Genomic DNA, 22,157 nt, shown 5'->3' with positions numbered 1-22,157 from the left:
GGGATCTGTGGTTGGGTCCTCTGCCCCTGCCATTCCCAGGGGGACTGGAAGTGGACTGTGGGACTTGACTTTCCACTAACCAGACACCAAGAAGCTGACCAAGAACCCAGAGAAGCCAGGTCCTAATTCACGCAGATGACACGTGTGTGGGCTAGCTTGCCTAGGGGAGCCGCTGCGGGGTGTGTGGGTTCACCAAGCAGGTCCTTTGCCACTCCCCTAGGTGCGCAGGTGTCCCACTGGGGCCAGGGGGTCCTGGGGTCATTTAGTGCTATGTGGACATTAACTAATGTGGACTCCCATGGAGAGAAAGTTCTGCCTTTTCAAGTCTCTTTCCAGCCTTTGATTACATGGATGGCCTTTACTGGGTGAACACCCTTTTCATCCAGGGAAGAACAGGAACCCCAGCCCCACCCCAGGTCTCGGGACATTACCCAGCTAGAATTTAATCACATTTTTTCCATTGTTTTTATCTTTATGGTTACTTTCTATTTCTGGTAAATGATATTTGTTCTCTACTTGGGATGACACAAAAGTTTTTTTTAAAAGAAAACAGTGAACCAATTCAAGGATGTAACAGAAGATGGGGCTCAGATGGAACAGACCTCTCAGAATGCCCTGGAATGCATGGAGTTTGGGGAATGGAGAATGCACTCCTCTGACCCTCCCAACTACCCAGTCAGTGCCTTAGCTGGGGTATTGTCCCCTTTGCACAGCTGAGGAGACAGAGGTCCCTAGAGGGGAAGTGATCACGACAGAGAAAGGCCTTGACTGATGGGACTCTGCCATCCCATCCCCCACCCCCCATGCCCAAACCTTGCATCCCAGAGCCTGGGCTCCTTCACCTGGGGCCAGGAACTCATACCTTGGCTGGCAGCATGGTCTTTGGGAGCCAGGATGGCAAAGCCCTTGAGCGTCAGGGATCTGACAGGCAGCTTTCTCTCCAAAGCACTCACCACTGACCCATGTGCTCCTTAACCCCGTGAGGCACTCCCTCACGGAGGAGGGAGTGCGGCCCCACAGATGGGTGTGTGGTGCATCATCATCTCTGCCCTGCAGGTGGGAAACAGACTCCAGCCAAGGGATGTGCCCAAGGCCACAGAGCCAGCGGGTGGATAGAGGGTCTGGGCCTTGAACCCAACTCCATCTGAGCCTGGAACCTGTGTTCTTTCCTTGCTTTCCTTCCAGCTTCCAGCTGTGTCAAGAATCTGAATCCTCCTGAATCTTAGAGGCGGACTTCTTGGGAACCCACCCCCCCGGGACTCTCTCTGGACTCATTTCTTGTCCCATGATGCTCTTTGTTGGCACCACAACCAGAAACATGGGAAAGGGCCCACACGGCAAGTCTGCGAGCAGCTCTGGGGCGACTCCTGCCTTCCTGTGAGCCTCAGTTATGGCCTCCGGGAAACTGAGCTGCTAACCTTGCGCATATCCCACACAGGGCTGCTGTGTGGGTCCCAGGCCCTCCCTCTGCTTCCCTCCGCTCCTTCACGCGGGGTCTTGGTCTCCCCACGCCGTACCTGGAGCACAGGATGCCATCACATAGTCGAGCTCTCGTGACCTCCACAATTAGGTCCATGGACAGACCATGGACGGTCAGTTACTGAGGAAGTTCACTGAATTAGAGAGCCTTGGGTAACAAGGGGCACACGCGTGCCTTCAACAGTTTGCTTGAGCGTGTGTAAGCGGACATCCCCTAGGGAGCTGTTGGTGAGCACCCAGACCCTTCTGGAACCTGGGGCTGCTGCTGGAGATGACCATGCTTCTTGCCTGACCCACCCCCATCAGGCAGCACCTGTGACTTCCAGGCGTGGCCCCCAAAGCTGAGTGAGATCCCCCGGAGGTCCCACAAGCCATGTGCACACAGAGCCCTTCCGGATTTTGATTATCTCCTCCCTGTATTTAGCAGCCAGCTCCCTCACCTCCTTTGCAGAAATGGTTTAAGCAACTGGCTTGTATCACACTTTCCTGTGGGGTTCAAGTTTATTCTCACGGAAACCACTGCACTTTTTATGTTTTGCCCTTAAGTTTCAACAGCTTACACAACAATTACGTTAGGGTTTACAATCTCAAGGATAAAACAGGCACAATCTGGTTTAGGGGCCAACACACTGGATCTCGCTTGGGTGGGGTGGCCTTGAGAGAGGCCAAGGTGGCACTCCAGGTGCCCTGTGGGCATGGAGAGACGGGGTGCCACAGCAGGGAGCAGGTTCTACCTCTGTTTTGTGTCAGCTGTAGGGACTCTGGGAGCATCTTTGTAGCCCGAGTGGGATAGCACCTTCCCTGCATCCCCCAGAGCCTATGCATAAACAGGTACCCCTGGCGGTCCCCACTCCTGGTGTCCAGTGGGGGTGAGAGCACACCCTCTGGCCCCTTCCCCTCCTCACACAGCAGGACACCCACCCACCCACCCAGACTTAGGGCCCCTTATCCTTTTGCCCCATTTTCATCCTGCACCCTGTCACCGAACACCGCTGGGGATGGATGGTGCCCCATCACTAAGCTTCATGGAGCCCCATTCTTTTCTTTCCAGTCAAGGCTGGGGCTTGGGTGAAGTGAGAGAGGCACACTCCTCAGGCCCCACATTGAAGGGAGTGCCCAAAAGCAGGGATCAGGACAAACAACCCAATTAATAGTGGGCATAGGGTCTGTAATAGACATTTCTTCGAAGAAGATACGCTAATGGCCAACAAGCACATGAAAAGATGCTCAACATCGTTAATCGCAAGGCAAATGCACATCAAACCCACACTGAGATCCCACCTCACAGCCACTGGATGGCTGCAATCAGAAAGACAAGCAATGACACGTGCCGGCAAGGACGTGGGGAAATTGGAGCCCTCCGACATTGCTGGTCAGAATGGGAAATGGGGTAGCCACTTTGTTTTTTTTTGGGGTAGCCACTTTGAAAAACAGTTTGGTGGTTCCTCAATAAGGTAAACATAGAATCACACCATGGCCCAGCAATTCCACCTCTAGGTATATCCCCAAGAGAAATGAAAATATATATCCACACAAAAATTTGCACACAGATGTGCATAGCAGCATTACTTTTTTTTTTTTTTAAGATTTTATTTATTTATTTGAGAGAGAGAGAGAGATCACAAGCGAGGTGGGGGGCAGGGGGAGAGGGACAAGCAGACTCCCCATTGAGCAGGGACACTGATGCGGGGCTCAATCCCAGGACCCTGAGATCATGACCTGAGCTAAAGGCAGACGTCCAACTGACTGAGCCACCCAGGTGCCCCACAGCATTACTCATAATAGCCCCAAAGTGCAAACAACCTAAATATCCATAAACAGAAGAATGGATAAATAAAGTATATATCCATACACTGGAATGTTATTCAGCCAGACCTTGGTTTCTAATGCCATTCTCCAGCTCCTGGGAGAAATGGCTGATTCTGGGACTAGGGCAGCATCTATACAAGATAAGCCCGGAGCACCTCGTCGTGCCAGGAACCAGGGACGCGTTTAAACATAAACATGTTGGGATGCCTGGGTGGCTCAGTCAGTTAAGCAGCTGCCTTTGGCTCGGGTCATGATTCCAGGGTCCTGGGATCGAGTCCCACATCGGGCTCCTTGCTCAGCGGGGAGCCTGCTTCTCCCTCTCCCTCTGCCTGCCACTCCCCGTGCTTGTACTCTCACTCTCTCTCTCTCTAGCAAATAAATAAATAAAATCTTTAAAAAAAATAAACACACACATGCTGTGTGCTAAAGGGACACGGGCCAACAAAAAGTTACCGATGGCCAAAGACAATCTGAGTAAAAGAAAGAAAGGAGAGAATTGGATGATTACCCAAAGTAGGAAAATCTCTTTAAAAATATAGCCATGAGTCCATATTAATATAAATAAACGATTGACTACATAAATGAACAGGGGAGGGGGACAAATCTCCCAGGCAGGAGAATTCCAAATAACTTACGTAGATGCCCCACATTCAAGGAGGTGAGCAGAACTCCCGCTCAAGCGTGGTGGTGCCCAGGAGCTTCCTCCCAGAGTATAGCTGATCTGATCGGATCTTTCCAAGAACTCCTTAGGTGCACCCCATATTGTCTCCATTTTACAGATGAGGAAACTGAGCCTCAGAGAGGCCAAGTAACAGATCACATGGCTAGTCAACGGGAAGCTTTTCAGCTCCCCGGGGCGGGGGGGGTGTCCTGGCCTGTTCCCTGTGGCCTCCTCCCCGCAGTGTACCCTCAGATCTCACAGGGGGTGAGGGGCATAAGTGACACTCAATAAAATCGTCAAACGAGTGAAAGAGGGAGAGGACGGAAGTTAGAGACTGAGCGGTCGCATGAGTGACTGGGTGCCGTGGGGCTGTGTGACTCCGGGCAGTTCCAGGACCTCTCTGAGTCTGTCTCAGGGTCCCCATCTGTGAGCCTAAGATGGCTTTCCTGTCTCATCGGTTGATATAAGAACAAAGTGAGGTCACTGGTGTGCACTGGATATGAAGCTCACACCATGCACAGTTGTACAAGAAACACTGATTTCTGTTTTCTAGCAGTTTCAGTGCCTAACACACAGCTGGCGGGAAACACAAGCTCAGCTCTAGAGTCTCAGGAATTTCGGGTGGGGGCCCGGGGGGGCGCCTGTCTTCACGAATCGGCACAGGCTGGCTGAAATTGAGCAGCTCCCTGCTGCCTCCTATCCCAAGGGGCTCAGGGGCTTTTCTAGGGAGACTACCTGGGTCTGGTCTCTGGCAGTGTGACCCACAGAGGAAACAGATGCAGTTAGAAACGTCTGGGCCTTCGTGCAAGAACCAAGCAAAGGGGGGAGTGGAAACCCAGCTTGACCCCCAGCGTGGGCGCCCACCAAGCCCTGGATCCCAGCGCGGGGCAGAGCAGGGGCATCTCCCAGAGGGGGCACCTCTCTCTAACTCACACAAGGCATCCTATGGGCCAGCAGGAGTGCGGGGGTGGGGGGGTGGGGTGGGGGGGGTAGGCCCCTTGGCTCCAGGATCTCCACACCTCCTTTAGCCCCCTGCCACTTGCCCCAGCCGTGGGTCCGCCTCTCTGGGAGCCTTGATTCCTCTGTGCATTCTCAAGGAGCTCTTGCCCGTGCTGGAAGTCCTCTTCCTGCTCCAGACAGGCGGCGGGCTTCTGCTCTGCCTAGCCCTTCCCCAGGGGCAGCGAGCACACGGAAAAGGAAGGAGGAAAATACAGGGGAAAACAGAGAGAAAGTGGAGCCCAGATCAAGATCTCTGATCCTATCTGCCCACGAAAGCAAAGCGCCTGGCACCAGGCGGCTCCCTTCCTCCTTCTTGCGCATCAAATCCCACACCCTCCTGAGGTCCTCAGAGCCTCTTCCCATCCTCTCCTTGCCCAGGTCACACACAGCAAGTCAGGAATGGAGCCTTTTCCAGCTCTAGGACCCAGTGGTGACCCCCACCGGGTGGCAGCCAGCTCGCTTCAACTGCTCTGTGGTCACAGGCATGCTGACTGACCCCTTCTCCTGGGGACCCTCCTGGGCGCACCTCTACCAGCCCAGTGATTCCAGTGGGCGTTCCCGACCCGCCCACCCCCACTTGACTCCGCCTCCCTCACTGGAATGATTGGCTAAGCGGAGGCACCTGACCCAAATTGAGCCAATCAGAGAGTGCCGTTTCCCAAAGATGGACATATGACAAAACGGGCCCAATCAGGGTCCTTCCCTAGGATTTCTTTATTCCAACCAGCCCGGCGCGGGTGCTGGAGGCACGTGCGTGTGGGAAGAGGCCCATCGGGACTGGAGAGGTGAGGCTCCCCGGAAGGGAGAGGCAAAGATGTGCAGGAGGGAAGCCCTGGCCGTGGTCCTCCCCAGCCTTTCCCCAGGCTGCCCCTGCTTTGATTTGGTGAGCTGCTCCAGGGGCCTTTAGTACATTCCTTCCTTCCCGCTTGGCTGGTTTGAATCAGGTGGCGGCCCATCACGTGCGCTAAGAACAAGGACTCTGAAGCCAGCCCGCACTCGCTAGCTGTGTTACCTTTGGCGTGTTGCTGAATAGCGCAGGACCTCAGTTTCCCCAACTGTAGCCCACCCTGGCTTACCGTGGGGCTGAGTTATAACAGCACCCCGGCACCCAGGAAGACCTCAATAACACCAGCTTTTCAGTCGGGAACGCTCTGGGTCCTACACCTTCTGAGACCCAGTGAACTCTTACTGTGTAACCAACCCCTCTAAAACGTAGTGTGGTGTAAAACAACAACAGATTTCTCACTTGCTCACATATGTGAAATTGGAACAGAGCTTGCAGGGGGGCGGCTCAGTTCCACTCGGCTGGGGGGCTAAAGGACCTGCTTCTAAGATGGCACACTCACATGGCTGGGACGTTGGCCATGGCTGGGGGGTCAGCTGAGCAGAGGGTCGGAGGCCTCGCTTCCTCTCCACAGGGGCTTCTCTTTGGGTTGCTAGGGTTTCCTCACAGCATGGTGGCTGCTGGGTTTCAAGGGAAAGCATCTCAAGAGACAGGAACTGGATGCCACCAATTTCTTATGGCCTTCCCTGCCCCCCCCCCCCCCGCCAATGGTAGAGTGTCACTTCTGCCATATTCTTTTGGTCAAGAAGTCACAGGACCCAGACCCCCATCTCTCAATGAGTGGGATGTCAAAGAATGTTTTAAAACTGCCATAGGGCTGCTATGAGGATTAAGTCAAATCGGGTCATGAGTCTGAAAGGATCATCCCATAGATGACTTATTTTTAAGATTTTTTATTTATTTATGTGAGAGAGAGAGGCAGAGCGAGTGAGCACAAGCAGGGGGAGCGGCAGAGGGAGAGGGAGAAGCAGACTCTCCACTGAGCAGGGAGCCCAGTGCGGGGCTTGATCCCAGGACCCCCGGGATCATGACCTGAGCTGAAGGTGACGCTTAACCCACCGAGCCACCCAGGTGCCCCAGCCATAGAAGACTTATTCAGTACAAAGACGGAAAGAAACTTTACAGGGAAAAGTCTGGCGGACATGGCTGAGCCAAGTGATCGAAGCTAGCTAGCATCACAGAAATGGAATAAACCACCATTGTCGCTGCTTCTTAAAGAAGCCACACCTACTCCTGCCCCAGGGCCTTTGGACTGGCTGTTCTCACTGCCTGGAATACTCTTTCCCCAGTTATCCACAGGGCTTGCTTGCTGACTTCCTTCGGGTCTCTGCTTCAGTGTCATCACCTCAGGAAGACCTCCTTGACCCCTACCTAAGATAGCTACACCCACTGCTACCTGTTTCCTGGCCCTGCTCTGCCTTTCCTTTTCCACCTGACATAATAGGTCTATTTTTTTTTTCTCATTGTTTCTGGTTTATTCTGTTTTCCCCCACTAGAATGTCAGCTCTTCAAAGGCATTTTTGTCTTGCTCACTGCTGGACCCCCAGCACCTAGAATGATGCCTGGAACACAGTAGGTGCTTGGTAAAGCTAGGAGGAATGAATAAGTGAATCCGGTGGTGGCAGCCCAGATGTCACCTCCTTCGTGAGGTCTTCCTTGATTTCACCCACAAGTGAAAGGCCTTGACCTGGGGTTCCTCCCCACTGTTTTCAGCTCGTTGCTTCTGTGTGTCTCTGGAGACTGAGTCACATTCATCTTAGTCCCCAGCCTGGCTTTTGGCATACCATAGACACGCAGGTAATCGTGCTCCTAGGTCTAATTTCCACCTGTGCACAGATCCAGCTTTGTAACGCAGGTTTATACTGCCATCTCGGTTAATCCCCAACATAGCCTTCTGAGAGATGTGTTGATCATCCCTGTGTACAGATGTGGCCCAGAGAGGAATGGTGTCTGGCTTAAGCTCGGACAGAGCCAAGCTTGGGGCAGAGCCAAGCCTAGACCCCTCGTCTCCTGGTTCCCAGGAGGCAAAGTGCGTGAGAATTATATCCTGTGTGGGCACTTTGGGAGAATCTTAGAATCAGCTTCACCAGAGGTTGCAAATCCAGGAACTGAAGGGCCCCCAGACCGGGAGCTGATCTAATGAGAGCCTTGGATTTGTCACAAGAAGCCAGAAATCCTAAATTGGCAACTAATTCAAATGAAGCTAAACCCAGAACAGATTCTTCCGTGGGCTGGATGCCATCCTCGGCCAGCAGTTTGCAACTTTTGTTCCGTCAAGATTCTACCTAGATTCTAGAGGATCCTGTATTTTATAGGCAAGGAAATAGGCCCAAAGAGGGGAGTGATTTGCCCAGGGTCACACGGCAAGAGCCAAGATTTGAAAATCTCTGGTCTAGAGAAGGCAGTATTTTAGGGGGAGTGACACAGAGTCCCCCACCCCGGACTCAGTCCCTGCCATTCACCATAAGGCAGCCCAGGCCACCAAGGAAGAGGAAAAAACAGATGCCTAATTCCAGGGCCAGGCGGTCATGGGGAGAGCTGAGTTTCAGAAGCAAATAGACCTGGGTTCAAACTCTAGCCCAAACCCCCGTCAGCTGTGTGACATGTGATTTCCGACAAGGTTCTTCCCTCTCTGAGCCACGCCTCTCCTCTGTAAGGTGGGGATGTGGTGCCCTGGGTAAGGGATGACTTGCTCTCAAGCTCAGCTGGCTCCTCGGACCACCCCATTCCACTGGCCGCGTGGGTTTTGGGCCCCCCAGGCCGGGGCTGTCTTCGAATACTCCTCACGCGCTTACCACATAGAGGGCACGCCGCACCAGTTCCTGTGTCATCATCCTCCCTGTTGCCCACATGAAGATTGTGCCAGAGCAGGCTGCTTGGCTTCCAGAACAGGCCTGGTGACCCTGGAGCTGACCGCCTGTCCAGGTGTGCCCTCCCCATCGAAGCACCCGAGCAGGTGCCTAGATTCCACCAGTAACACCAGTCTCTGGCTGGGAAGCCACCCCAGTCCCAGTTGCTACTGCCACTGCTCCAACCCCCCCCCCCCCACAAGTTCTCTCTTCAAATTGCAAATGCCTAAGGAGATTAATACATCAGCTCCCAACAAATCATTTCAGGGCCTCTCCAGACACTCAGCGAGGGGTGGGGGTAGACAGGTGGTCTGGCAGGCTTGGGCTCCGCCCCTGCTCTTTTCCAGGGCCCTGCAGTCCAGCTAGCTCCTCATAGGGCAGGAACGAGCTGGGGGAAGTAATGTGGGCGAAGATGCCTCCCAGGACAGGGCTGCACAGCCCCCACCCCGCCCTAGCCCCGTGTCCCTCCTTCCCTGCCCAGGGCCACACTCTCCTTCTGGGGCCTGGCTGCTTCTGAACTACAGATGCTGGACCCCATTGCCTATCAGGCCTTCCCTGCCCCCTCCCACAGCCCCCCAAACTCCCATGCCAGGCCAGAAGCCTCCTGCCCACCTTTTTGAGCTGGTGGGCCTCAGGCCCCATAGGTCCTGCCTCCTGAATGTTCTTTTCATCCCCTGACCATTGGCCTGAACCTCCTGACATGTCACTGGCCCCTGCAGCTGTGCCCAGATTGCTCCTGGACCTTTAGCCTTGCTCACCTCTGCCCACACTCCCCGCCACCCCATAGCCAGAGGGAGCTTTTTCTTTCTTTCTCTCTTTTTTTTATCTTTAAGTAAGCTCTACGCCCAATATAGGGCTTGAACTCATGACCCTGAGGTCAAGAATTGTGTGCTCTACCAACTGAGCCAGCCAGGTGCCCCCAGAGGGAGATTTCTAGAACTGTCTGGCCATGGCTCTCTGAGCTTCAGTCCCTTCCTCCCAGGGCTGTCATCTACTCTCAGAAGGGCAACGCTCCTGGCATTCAAGGCCCCAACTTCACCTGCCTCACTTCTTGCATCTGACAACACCTGCCACATGTTTTCATTCCCTACATCTGAGTTTAAAAATTGTTTCCCTGAAATTGAAATTGACCTGGGTGTCCTGTATCTTAATTGGCAACCCTTGTGTCAGTTCAAACATCCCAGACATCATGAGGTTTTAGTGTAATTTTTAGTATAAGTGTGTTTTAAGTGCTTTATTTGGGACAGACTTCTACTAAAAAAGTATTCATTGTTTAGCTGAAATTCACATTTAACCGGGCATCCTATATCTTTATTTGCTAAATCTGGCAACCTAGGTCCTACACAGGTCACAGGGACCAGGGGGACTGTCAGGGGTCAGAGAGCCCCAACCTGGACCCTGAAACTCTGCCCTGCAGTCTGCCTGAAAACCTCCTTTCCAAACCCGTACCCTGGTCCGTGGAAGGTGTTGGAGCCCAGAGACTCTTTGGGAGGAGCTGCTTCACGGCTGCCCACTTCTCTCCTCATTCTGGGCCTCAGTTTCCTCTTCCATGAAATGAAACTAATGGTTTCTCCACCCGGTCTCTCAGCCTCTCCCCAGGAGCAAACACCTGAGTAGAGGAGGGGATTCTCAGCTGACAGCTCATGCCCAGAAGGCAAACAGGCCTGTGGGGAGTTTCTGTTCTTTGGCTTCCTGAAGGACCTTGAGGAATGATTAGGACAAAGGTCTTTTTTTTTTTTTCTTTCCCCAAAGCAACTAGTAAACCAGTTAAACCACCATGATGACAATTGACTCAGGCAAGGAGCGTCCGCAAATGCAAAAACCAATGTGGGGGAGGAGGACCTTCAGATGGTATCAAGGTAACTTATTGTAGGTGGACGTGGCAGCCAACACCAGGCGAACAGTCCATCACCTGCTGCTCTCTGATCCAAAGGACACTAAAGAGATCTGTCAAGTAAATGCCACGCTTAACCTGGGATTAGAGCCTGAGCCAGAAAAAATAATAAAAAACATTATAGGGGCAGCTGGGGCAAGTGGAATGTGGACTGGGGACTAGGTCATGGTGTCCTGTCGATGTGAAAGTTCCTGAATTTGATCATTTAACTGTGGTATATAAAAGAATGGCCTTGTTCTTAGGAGAAATGTGAAGTGTTTAGAGGTGAGGGGTCACATAACCTGCAACGAACTCTCCAAGGTGCAGCAAAAGAAAACAGGAAGGAAGGGGGAGAGAGAGAGAGGTCAAATGATAACAGTTGGTGAATCTGATAGTTCATCGTACTATTCTTTTTTTGTAAAGATTTTATTTATTTGTGTGTTTGTTTGTTTAGAGAGCATGAGCAGGGGGAGGGGCAGAGGGAGAGGGAGAGAGAGAACCTCAAGCAGACTCCCTACAGAGCGTAGAGCCTGATGGGGGGCTCCATCCCGTGACCCCGAGACCGAGATCATGACCTGAGCCGAAATGAAGAGTCAGACGCTTAACCGACTGAGCCGCCCAGGTGTCCCTCGTGGTACTATTCTTGCAATTTCTCTGAACATTGGGTATTTTTCCAAGTCTGAGGGCACTCAGAAATAAAATATCAGAAGTAGAAGTGGTCTTGAAGACACTGTGCCCTCCCCAACACCCACAGCCATCCTTTCTCAGAGGGGGACCCTGAAAGGGGAAGGCCTGAGCCTGTCACACAATGAATGGCAGTGAAACCTACCCTCTTGGTTTGAGTCTCAAGAGCAGGAGAGGGCCACCTGATCAGTGTCATCCCAGCTCTTTTCTCTGAGCCCCACATACTCCCCAACACTATGGGCACCCTATAGACCTGCAGGCGTAAGCAACTCCCATGGAGTCTGGGTAGGAATCTAGCCCTCTCTCTCCAAAGAAAAGGAGCCACAACTCCGTAAACCTGCATTCCCTACCACCCCTGAATAGACATCCCACCTCCCAAGATGCACGCAGGATCAGACAGGAGGGAGAAGAGGGAAGCTCAGAGAAAAGGGGACAGGAATTGTAACGGTGTCCCCTGGAAAGCAACAGGCCTAGGGTCTCACTCGGCCATTGTAAGCAGATCCAAACCCCAGGAAGGACCTCTGTTGGGAGTTGAGGCCCAGATCAATAACTGGGCAAAATAAACACACCTGGACCAGTCCCTTTTCAGGGATGGGGGCAGCCAGAGGACAGGATTGCTGGGCCTGGGGTCCAAGCCAGCTGGATGGTGTGGCTGCAAGGGGTCTCTGGGGATGCTGGAGTTGGCACCATGCAGAGCTCATAGCAAACGTCCTGACCACATGCGAGCCTCAAGCAGACCAAATCTGCCCCCAGTTTTGGCTTCAGCTTCAATTTTTGTCCACTTGTGCGCCAGGTTTGGCCTCTCCAAGTTCATGTACAGCCATGGAATGTGGTCTCACAAGCAAGCAGGAACCAACACCCGTGTGAGGCCAGGCCTGGCAGGTGGGTCACTTTCTAGGGAAGCTTCCAGAAGTAACTAGGGGTGAAATCTCCTTTTGTGCTCTACATACTGAGGTGTGTTAGTGGGTTGAGGTGTAAACACAGACAGGATTTATTACAGAGAGAGCAAAATGCTTCAACACTTTATGTTGATTATGAACAATGTTAATTTTATATACAGAAAAAATGAAGAGGGTCAAAGATAAAGTGGATAATTAACATAATCTTATGAGAGGCAGTAATAATGTGATAACTTTAGGAGGAAAGCCATTTCCTTTTCGAGTCTACAAATGCATCTAATAATTTAAATAATAATACAAGACAGAAAAATAGATTTCATCTTAATTCCGATTTTGTAGGATTGTTTGCTGGACTAGCATTTATAGCCTTAGTCTAAATGTTATTTAAGTTTTGTTTGTATATTTAATGCCATCTAAGGGATGAATGTTTCGAGGAAAAGCCCTATACGGGAATTCTTCATGGCTTGTGAGGATGTATGATCAGAGGAGAAAGCCAAGTTAGTCACCTCCAGATTTCACAAGGAGAACAAACGCCAACATCACATGTCCACATTTGTGATCATCATCATCATTAAAGAACATGAAGAAAACCAGACGTGACTGCGGAAAATGAGGTCAGGGGTGAGCTTCTGCTCCCAGGCCTCAGTGGAAGGTGTTGTGGACGAGGGTGCTTGTCCAAAGAAGCACCTACTCATGGGAAGTTACTGGTTGCACACCCTGAACTCAAGCTTTCTGATTTCATTACTTCCTTTGTAATACTAAAATTGTGATCAATAGGGGCACCTGGCTGGCTCAGTCCATGGAGTATGCAACTCTTGAATTCGGGGTCCTGAGTTTGATTGAGCTCCATGTTGGGCATAGATTACTAAAAAAAAAAAAAGAGAGAAAGAAAAAGAAAAAAATTGTGATCAATAAAACTGAAATCATACCTAACTGATCTGCTGCCACATTTACCCTTATATTCTATGGTAGTAGATCCCTCTCTCTGTTCCTCCCTCCACGCTGTCCCCTGTTGCCCTTTAAAACCAGCCATTCACTCCCTCACATGCCTAAATCCTCCAGGGCTCCCCACATCCCAGTTCCCCCCACCCAGGTCCCCATACTGCCTCATCCTGACTTCACATCATCCCCTTGTGCCTCCAGCTCCACCTCTATCAGCCTCTCTGGTTTTTGCAGCCCTGTGTGTGTCCACCTTGTTTCTACCTCCAGGTTCTGCCCAGCTCCTTCTGCCTGGAAGGCCCCGTTCCCTGCCTGCCTGGTCAGCATCACACTGCAGGGACGCGACGCCTGGCAGCCTGAGCAGTCAGACTACCAGGAGCTCACATCTGGGTCCAAGACCATTCCTGAGGCCAAGGCCACAGAGCCGCCCTGGAGCCAGCGTGGGCTTACACAGAGGCGGTCCTGTCTGTTAAATTCGCTCATTCAACAAGTATTTATTGAGCAACCACTATACCCTAGATTCCAGGCACGCAGGGGACTTCAAAGCAGAGTTGGGGGGCTTGTGGGTGGCTCAGTGGGTTAAGCACGAGACTCTGGATTTTGGCTCACGTCATGATCTCAGGGTCCTGGGATTGCACCCCATCAGGCTATACGCTCAGTATGTGTGGGGGGGTCTGCTTGAGAATTCTCTCCCTCTGCCTCTCTCTCTAATAAATAATTCTTAAAAAAAAAGTCTTGCCCTCAGGGAGCCCACAGTCCGCTGGGAGGCAGTGGGCCTGGAGGCAGACCACTCCCCGCCCCGCCTCGCCCCCAGGGAACACAATGGGATGACTTCAGCTCCAGGCCAAGTGCTAGGAAGACCACAGGGGCGGGGCAGGCCTTGTTGAGGAGGGAACGTTTGACCTGCAGCCAAACAGTAGGCCGGGGCTGGCTCTGAGGCCGTTGGGGACAGTGTCCCGGAGAGAGGGAACAGCGAGTTCAAAGGCCTGGAGGGGAACGGAGCTAAGCAGTGTCAGGACCCGGGGCCCAGCACCGCGCTAGGTGCCTCCGTCGGAGTTTAGGCCAGGCGTGGCCTGGTGGTTTCCGGACTTTATGTTCCGGATCCCATCGAGGGGGGGCGCCATCTTCCCCCATTCTGCTGACAAACGGGACCCAGACCCGGCCAACGTCCCACCCCAGGCGGCCCCGCGGGCCACCCCGGCCGCGCGCTCGCGTGGCGACCGCACCGCGGCCCGCGGGTGCGGCGGGCCACGTGCCGTGCGCGGGGTCCCCCGTCACCCCTTCCCCGCGGCGGCGTGCGGGGCGGGGCCGCCTGGGCCCGCTCGGCCCCGCCCCTCCGCCGAGGGTGACGCGGCCCGGGGGCGGGGCCTGGGCGCGGCGGCCCGACTGTCTCGGCGGCGGCGGAGCGAGCACCGTGCGGCGCCACCATGGGAGCCCAGCTGAGCACGGTAGGCGGGGAGGGGCGCCGGGGGCGCGGGGACGGGCGCGGGGGCCGCGGGGATGGGGGCCGCGGAGACCCCACCCGGCCCGCCCGGCCCCGCGCGTGGGCCGCGGGAGCCGCGACTCACGCCCCGGCCCTCAGTCGCCGGGACCCAGCCCTCCTGCCCGGGGGGCGTGCGGGCGGCGGGCCCCGGGGGGCGGGCACCCGGCTGATGGGCACCGGGGCGCCCCGCCCGCCCGCATCCCTCCCCCCGCCGCACCTCACATCCCGCCCGGTCCCGCCCAGTGGAGGGAGGAGCGGGCTGCGCCCGTGAGCCGCGCGAGTGAGGGTGGGAGAGGGTGTGGCGGGGAAAGTTGGAGTGTGACTGGGTGTGCTGGTGAGCGAGGGGGAGTGTGCAGGAGTCTGAGCGCGCTCGTGTGTGGCTGGGCGTGAACAAATGACACGACTAGGTGTAGTGCCAAGTGTGAGTGTGCACGAGAGTGCGTGTGAGTGTGAATGCGCACGAGTTTGTGATTGCAGATACACGGCTGATGGAATATGTGAAGTGTGAGTGTGCACGAGAGTGTGCATGTGCGTGAGTTTGAGAGTGCAGATGTGTGGCTGAGTGAATCTACGAAGCAGGGGTGGTGGGCAGTGTGAGTGTGGAGGTGTGAGGCGGAGACTGTGTGTGTGTGAGCGAGTGAGCAGGTGGGAGTGAATGTGTGTGAGAGCATCTGAGAGCCCGTGAATGTGGGCGTGGAGTATGTGTGTGCTGTGGTCCGGTGGCAGGGTTTGTGGCTCCTCTGGGCCACAGTGACCGCGCTGCAGCCTTGTCTCCTGCCGGGAGGGGCCCTGGGGCGCAGCCAGGCCTGGCTCCGGCTCTCCCGTGAATGCTAGAAGCTGACAGACTTGTGAGCCCCATTTCACAGATGAAGAAATGCAACTCACACTCGGCCGCCTGCCTGTGCCTGGCAGGGCCCGAACTTGTGGGCTCCAAAGTCCACCACCATGCTGTCACTTTTGGGTCGGCCCAGGGCCTTCCCCCCGACCTGCCTCTGCTCTTGGATTTCTCAAAAGCCACAGTGGCTGGGCTGGGTGAAGGCTGGAGGCAGAGGGCAGCCTCCCACGCCCTTACACGTACTCTGGTCCCGGGTGCTGGCTGGGCGCAGGGAGCAGGCCACAGGCCTGGCACTGAGGACTAGGCCCAGAGCCACTTGCCTCCACCGCCACCGCCACCCCGGGTGCCTGGGACTTGGAGGGTGCCTGCTTCCTCCCTCTGGCTCTGTGAGGCTCCTCCTCACGGTGAGGCAAAAGGCCTCTTGGCCTGGGTACTTGTCATGCAGTTGTGGCCCAGCCCAGGACTCTGGGGGACATTCAGACCAAGGAGCAGCCTTACCCAGGGCGAACCTGTGGGTATTACTCAGCTTCGGAGTAACGTCCTGACCCTCCTCCTCCATTACTCAACCCCCTGACCCCCACCCCTGCTCTGTTTCCCAACGCTTCTCACCTTCTAGCTGGTGTTGGTAGGATTTGTCAGTGCGTCCCCAGCGTGTGGCCGCTCCATACATTTTTGCTGAAGAGCCAAGGCCTCTTGGCAACCCCCTTGTGAGGGGCAGAGCCCTGTCTGGGAGTCAGGAGACTCACCAAGTCCACGGCCTCCTCGGTCCAGGGGGCCCACTGAGGACTCACAGCTGTGCTGGGGGCAGGGGGGCCGCAGCCCCAGACGGCAGGCCAGTCGCCCAGCGTTCCCCCCAGGTGGCTGGGCAGGAATTGCCCCTTCCTTGTGTGTGCCCTGCTGGGATCCCCGCTTAGCCCGAAATACCCACAGCAGACCCGAGCTAGGCCTCCTGGCACACGGTCTCCACAGGGTCTGCGGGAGGCTGGCTCGGGCTCTGGGCCCCAGACGTCTTATCGGAGATGAGCAGGCTCTGCGGGAGGCCTCCGCCCATACTCCAGGGGGCCCCAGCTGAAGGGGTGGCACTTGAGTCTGTCAGCCACCTGGGGGGAACACGGGGATTGGCCCGCCATCCAGGACGGTGGCTCCCCTGCCCCCAGCACGGCCGTGAGTGCTCAGTGGGCCCGGACAGGCTGCCATTACAGGTAGAGTCCCAGGCTTGCCACCGCCCCCCGCCCTGGCTGCCCTGTGCCTCATCTGTGGCCCTCATCCCTGGCCCCAGGAAAGCAGGGCTGTGTCTCCCCTGCTGAGAGCAGCATTGCTGTGCACCTGCCCCTCCTCCCGAGTTCCCCTCCCCCACAGTTCGGAGCCAGGAGCCCCCCTCTGCAGAACTTCCTCCACTCCCTCCAACTTCCTTCCACTTCCTGAGAAGGGGACCAGGACGGGGGTGGACACTCAGATCGCAGCAGGACAGCTGGTGGGCGACAGGCAGGTAAGGCTCAGCACAGGGAGCTGGCACCTGGGAGGGGGGCTTAGTCTGCCCACGCAGACCTAACCCGGGTAGAGTGGATGCCACGGTCCCAGTAGGGAATTCCAGGGGCTGAGCAGCAGGGCAGGGTGCCCCGTGGAGGGTAGCAGGCTTCCCAGCCCCTCAGCAGTGGTGGGCGAGCTGGGGGGGCTCCCTGGAGACATCCTGGGACTCCGGCTGCCCCTTCTGTGTCAGCAGAGGTGAGGAGAGGCAGGTGCTGGGTTCCCTGGTGGGCAGAGCATGGCCTGGGGGGCATCAGGTCAAGGCTTGGGAGGCAGCTGTCTCCTAGACCCACCCCCCCAAAGGCTGTGGTAACGTGGGTATGTGCGTGTGCATGTGTACGTGTGTGTGTACATGTGTGTACGTGTGTGTGTGTGTACATGTGTGTGTCTGTGTACGAGCAGCTCGGCTGAGGAGGAGCTGGGGTGGGGCCTTGGCCTCAGCCGTCTGCCTCCTGTTTACTCTGCCCACCGCGTGCAGGGCTGGCGGGGGGTGCAGAGTTGCGGGAACCCAAGTTGCGGGAACAGGGGCATCCCTGCCCCTTGTGAATCTGGCAAAGCCTTCAATTTTCGGGAGATGAAGCCACTGTACCCTTTCCCCTGACTGCATCTGGCTTCCCCACTGGCTTGAGCTCCTCAGGCAGGGTGCCCTGGCTTGTGTCCCCCGAATCCAGCGTGAGCCCTGGTAGGTGTGCTCCCGGGGGTGTCTGGCCTGAAGGACGAGCTGCCCACAGCGGCCTCCCCGGGTAGGAATGTTGCGCTTGCCAAGTCCACCTCTGCTCTCTCAGGGGCCGCACGGTGCCCGCGGGCACAGAGGGGCAGTGTTGTACGGTGACTCAGTGCGTGGACTCGAGCCAGATGCCGGGGTTCAAATCCTGGCCCTTGGGCCAGGTCTGTCACCTGGGCCTCAGCTTTCTGGCCTGGAATGGACTTCAGGATTATGGGAAATAATTATGCGCAGGGCGGCCGCCCGGTGCTCTGCAGAGCCTGGTCCCTGGCAGTGGGCGCTGGAAGGGAGGCGGCTGACCGTATCACCTGCCCACGTGGGCGGCCCCTTCTGGCCTTGGCACTGAACCCACCATACCTCTGGAAGGTGGGTGCGCCTAACAGGATCGAACCTAGGATCCTAGCCGCCTGGGCCTGTGCTCTGTGGAGGGCTGTGGGTTTTTTAAATCGACAGGGTAAGCTGGTAGGCCCGTGCCTTCCCGGGAGGGACCTGGCCTCTTGCCCTGGTTCCTGAAACTTCCAGACAAAATAAAAAGAGTCAGAGAAAGGCCTGGAGTGGGGGCGGGGGTGGGGCTTGTTGTTGTCCCTTCACGAATTTATCCACAAATATTTACGGAGTGTCTCTGCTCTGAGCTCTGGGGGTGCCGTGGTGATGAGACACCAAGATGCCCCCACCCTTCTGGGGCTTCTGCTCTGGGGTCTGCTGTTCCGTGTCAGCCGTGACCACATGTGGGCGCTGGCCCCGGCTGTTTGAGCCCAGGCTGGCACCCGGGGTCCCCGAGGCTGGGACCTGGCATCTGGAAGGTCTGTGCTAGGGTTGCAACCCTTGTTCAGGACTTGCCTTCAGAGCTGTTGACTTAGGAACCGTTTTCACTGCCAGTGTTTGTGGGCTTGGGGCAGGTGAGAGATAAGGGAGAGAAAATTGGCAACCCAAGCCCAGACTTCACCCTGGGCCTCCCTGAGCCTCAGTTTCCTCATTTGTCAAATGAATGCAGTTGGCCTGTCTCCCACTGCTGTGGGTCAGTGAGGAAATGCAAGGGAGCGAGCTGCAGGCCAAGGGGTCTTATGTTATTAAACTTGGCTGTGCACTCGGGAAAATAAAACTCCAGGGAGCACCAAACACAACTCCAGCTGGCTCTTACTGTCATTTCAATTCATCTCCAGGGCTCCCTACAATGGTGATTTCCTGCAAATGTAACTTCACTTCATTTCTCCCTCAACAGTGTTCCCAACGGATATGGCTTCTCTGGGAGGGGCCTGCAGAATCTCCTCGCCCCCACAGACTTTGCAGAGGGGAGTAGGGGCTGTGGAAGTCCCCTGAGGGCCTGATTAACTAGGGAGGGGCCCGTCAAGGAAGATTTGACATTTGAGCTGGGCTCTGAGGGATGAATAGGAGTTTCCTGTTTGGATGAGGGAAGAAAAAGGGCATTAGGGGCAGAAAGAAGAGTATGCAAAGGCCTGAGGCAAGAAGGGCTTTTGGCCAGAGTTGTAGCCATACAGTAGGGGCCTTGAGTGTAGGCAATGGGGAGCCGTCGTGGGTGTTTGAGGAGGGGGTGGGTGCCCTGTTGGCTTGGCAGTTGGGGCCTCATTGTGGGAGGCAGGATATCGGACTGTGGTGGAGCAGGTGGGATTCGGGCCTCGGGCTCTGTGGCCAGGGCACAGAGAGGGCACCCGTCCTGGGAGGTGGCCTAGGAAGAGCTAGACAGGCCTGGCGTTGAGTCCTGGCTCCACCCCTTGACTTGCTGCGGGACCACAGGCAAGTCACTTCACTGAGAAACAGGGACAGTAGTATCCCCTGTGAGTGTGGTCCCCTGAGGATTGACTTTGGTGCGATTGGGGCAAGATACTGGCCTTCCCTGGGTCTATTTCCTTATCTGTAACCTGGTGATAATCATGGCGCCTATGGCCTGAGGTCGAAAGGAGGATTCTCCCAGGTTGCTCACATCCCATTCGCCGAGCATTGCCAGCTTGGAAACGTTTGTCGGCCTGCTCTGTGTGTGGCCTATTCCATCTCCGCCCCCCCCCACCCCCACCTCCCCAGCCCTAGATGGGACCGTCCATTTGCACTTGAGGAGGGTGGGGCCTGGAGAGGCTGAGATTCTCTCCTGAGGTCCTGAGCTGGGGTTTCAGACCTGGGCCTTCTGACCCCCAGGTTCAGGGCTGCCAACCAGGCCCCTTAATGAGACCCAGGATGGGCGAAACGCCGTGTGGTACCTGGGATACGGTGGGTGCTGGTTAAATGGGCAGTGGCCAGAGACCCCTGCCGCGTGGCCCCAGCCCCTGCTGTGATGGGTGGGGTTGGAGAAGGGAGCCCTGGCTGGCTCCCATGGGCCTTTCCTTCAGACTCATTAGTCACAGACCAGGGGCTCTGTGGGGTGGGGCCTAGGCTGTACCCAGCCTGGAGGCCCTGCCCGGAAGAGAAGGCACATTGTTCTGAGCCCAAAAAAGGGCCTGAAACCATAGCTGCGACAAGGTAACTTGAAGCTGCTGGGCCAGTTTGGGGAGCAGGGGCCAGGCCTGCCATGGGATCTTGTGCTTCTGCCCTTCCTTCACCTGGGTGTTCCATCTCCCTGGTGGTAGAGGCCCATTGAGGACGGCAGGAAAAAGCTCCTGTGTGTGCACCCACATTCCTCTGTGACCTGGGCGCCCCCATCTCATCTCATATCCCGGCTCCCCCAGGAGGTGGGCAGAGCAGTAGCTCTTACCTACCTTCTACAGATGAGAACACTGAGGCTCAGAGAGGCCTCAGGTACTCAGCTAGAGCGCCTTCCCTGGGTTGATAGAAACTGGGGAATCCTGGCAAGGCTTCTAGGAAGCCAGGGAGCAGTGGGTTGGACCTTGAGAGGCGAGGGTCCTCTCACCCAGCCACTTCCAGGTCCATGCTCTGCAGAATATGCTATCTCCAGAAGCCCACAAAGGAAGCAAAGAGGCCTCCATGCAAGCAGAGAACTTGGCTCTGAGCTTCCTGGCCGCCAAGGCAAAAAGGGGAACTTGTAGGATGATGATAAGGAGAACACATGGTCATTTGCTGAGAGAATTAAAGTCAGGGAGGTGTGCTAGTGATGCTTGGAGAACAAAATGTGAGCCAGCTTTCTGGAGAAGCAGTGTTCTGTGTGGACACACAGGAGCTTTTTCCTGCCGTCCTCAATGGGCCTCTACCACCGCACTGTTCAAACCACCAGTGTGGGCTCCTCCCTACCCCACCCCCACTTTTTATTTTGAAATAATTTCAGACTTACAGTAAAGTTGCAGTAATGTGCAAAGAACCATTGTATACTTTTTGCCCAGATGGACCCACTGTTAACATTTACTATATTTGCTTTATTGTGGGTGTGTGTATATTTTATTTATTTTTTTAACTATTTAAGAGTAAGTTACAGGTACGATGCCCCTTTACCCCCTAAGGACAAGGCCATTCTGTTGCCTAATTACAGGACAGTGATCAAATCAGGAAAGTAACATTGATGCAATGCTCTTATCCTTTTTTTTTTTTTTTTTAAGATTTGTATTTATTTGACAGAAGAGAGAGAGAGTGAGAGAGCGCACGAGCGAGTGGCAGGCAGAGGGAGAAACAGGCTCCCTGCTGGGCAGAGAGCCGGATGTGGGGCCAATCCCAGGACCCTGGGATCATGACCTGAGCCAAAAGCCGACGCTTAACCGACTGAGCCACCCAGGCGCCCCCTGCAATGCTCTTATCTAATCCATGGGTCTTAATTCAGATTTCACCCATTGTCTCAATATTGCCCTTTATAGGGGTGCCTGGGTGGCTCAGTCGGTTGAGCATCCGACTCTTGATTTCAGCTCGGGTCCTGGTTGTGAAATCAAGCCTGTTTCCGGCTCTGCGCTCAGCAGGGAGTCTTGCTTGAGATTCTCCCCCTCCCTCTCTGCCCCTCCCCTGCTTGTGCTCGCTCTCTCTGTCTCTTTCTCTCAAATAATAAATAAATCTTTAAAAAAATATTGCCCTTTATAGCTGTTTTATTTCTGACGCAGGATTTAGTCCAAAGCCACGCATCGCATTCTGGTGCTCTGTCTCTTTGGCCTCTCTATTGGTTTCCTAGGACTCTAACAGTCACCACAAACTACATAAAACAGCAGACGTTATTCTCTCACTCTTCTGGAGGCCAGAAGTCTGAAATCAGTGTGTTGGCAGGGCCGCCCTCTCTGGAAGTGTAGGGAAGGGTCCTTCTTGTCTCTTCCTGCTCCCGTGGCTGTCAACAATGTTTAGCTTCCTTGGCTTGTGCCCACCTTGCTCGTCTTTGTCTCTGTCTTCATGTGGCCTCTGAGTCTTCTTTCTCTTATAAGGACACTTGTCATGGGGTTTAGGGCCCACCAGAATAATCTCAGATGATCTCATCTCAAGATCCTTAGCTTGGTTGCATCGACAAAGACCCTTTATCCAAGTCAGGTCACATTCCCAGGATCTGGGTGGATATATCTTTGGGCCACCATTCAACCCACCAGAGCTTCCTTTAATTGGGACCAATTCTCTGACCTTTCTTTGTTTTTTTGTGCTGTTGACATTTTTGAGGAGTCTTGGCCAGTTGTCCTGGAGA

General features: G+C 55.1%; 1 protein-coding gene and 1 long non-coding RNA gene across 3 annotated transcripts in view; one reads left to right on the top strand and one right to left on the bottom strand.

Annotated features, from left to right (window-relative positions):
• Positions 1-12,477: 12,477 nt before the first annotated feature.
• LOC118533228 (uncharacterized) lies at positions 12,478-16,355 on the bottom strand. The gene is made up of 2 exons (XR_004916122.2): positions 15,964-16,355; positions 12,478-12,962 (listed from the first exon to the last, which is right to left on the bottom strand). It is a non-coding gene; the product is annotated as an uncharacterized LOC118533228 (long non-coding RNA).
• Positions 14,349-22,157, top strand: part of CYB5R3 (cytochrome b5 reductase 3) — a 27,952-nt gene continuing 20,143 nt past the window's right edge. Inside the window, exon 1 of one of the 2 annotated variants that reach the window (XM_036088364.2) lies at positions 14,349-14,484. In XM_036088364.2, the coding sequence (XP_035944257.1) occupies positions 14,464-14,484 (21 nt within the window). In that variant the 5' untranslated portion in view covers positions 14,349-14,463. Of the gene's footprint in view, positions 14,485-16,822; positions 16,844-22,157 lie in introns of those variants that run through there. The other variant, XM_036088365.2, reaches the window with a different exon arrangement.

This window comes from Halichoerus grypus, chromosome 6, assembly GCF_964656455.1.
Source record: "Halichoerus grypus chromosome 6, mHalGry1.hap1.1, whole genome shotgun sequence".
Classification (NCBI taxonomy): domain Eukaryota; kingdom Metazoa; phylum Chordata; class Mammalia; order Carnivora; family Phocidae; genus Halichoerus; species Halichoerus grypus.
Note: the sequence above shows the minus strand (reverse complement) of the source record. Positions and strands in the feature narration are given on the sequence as shown.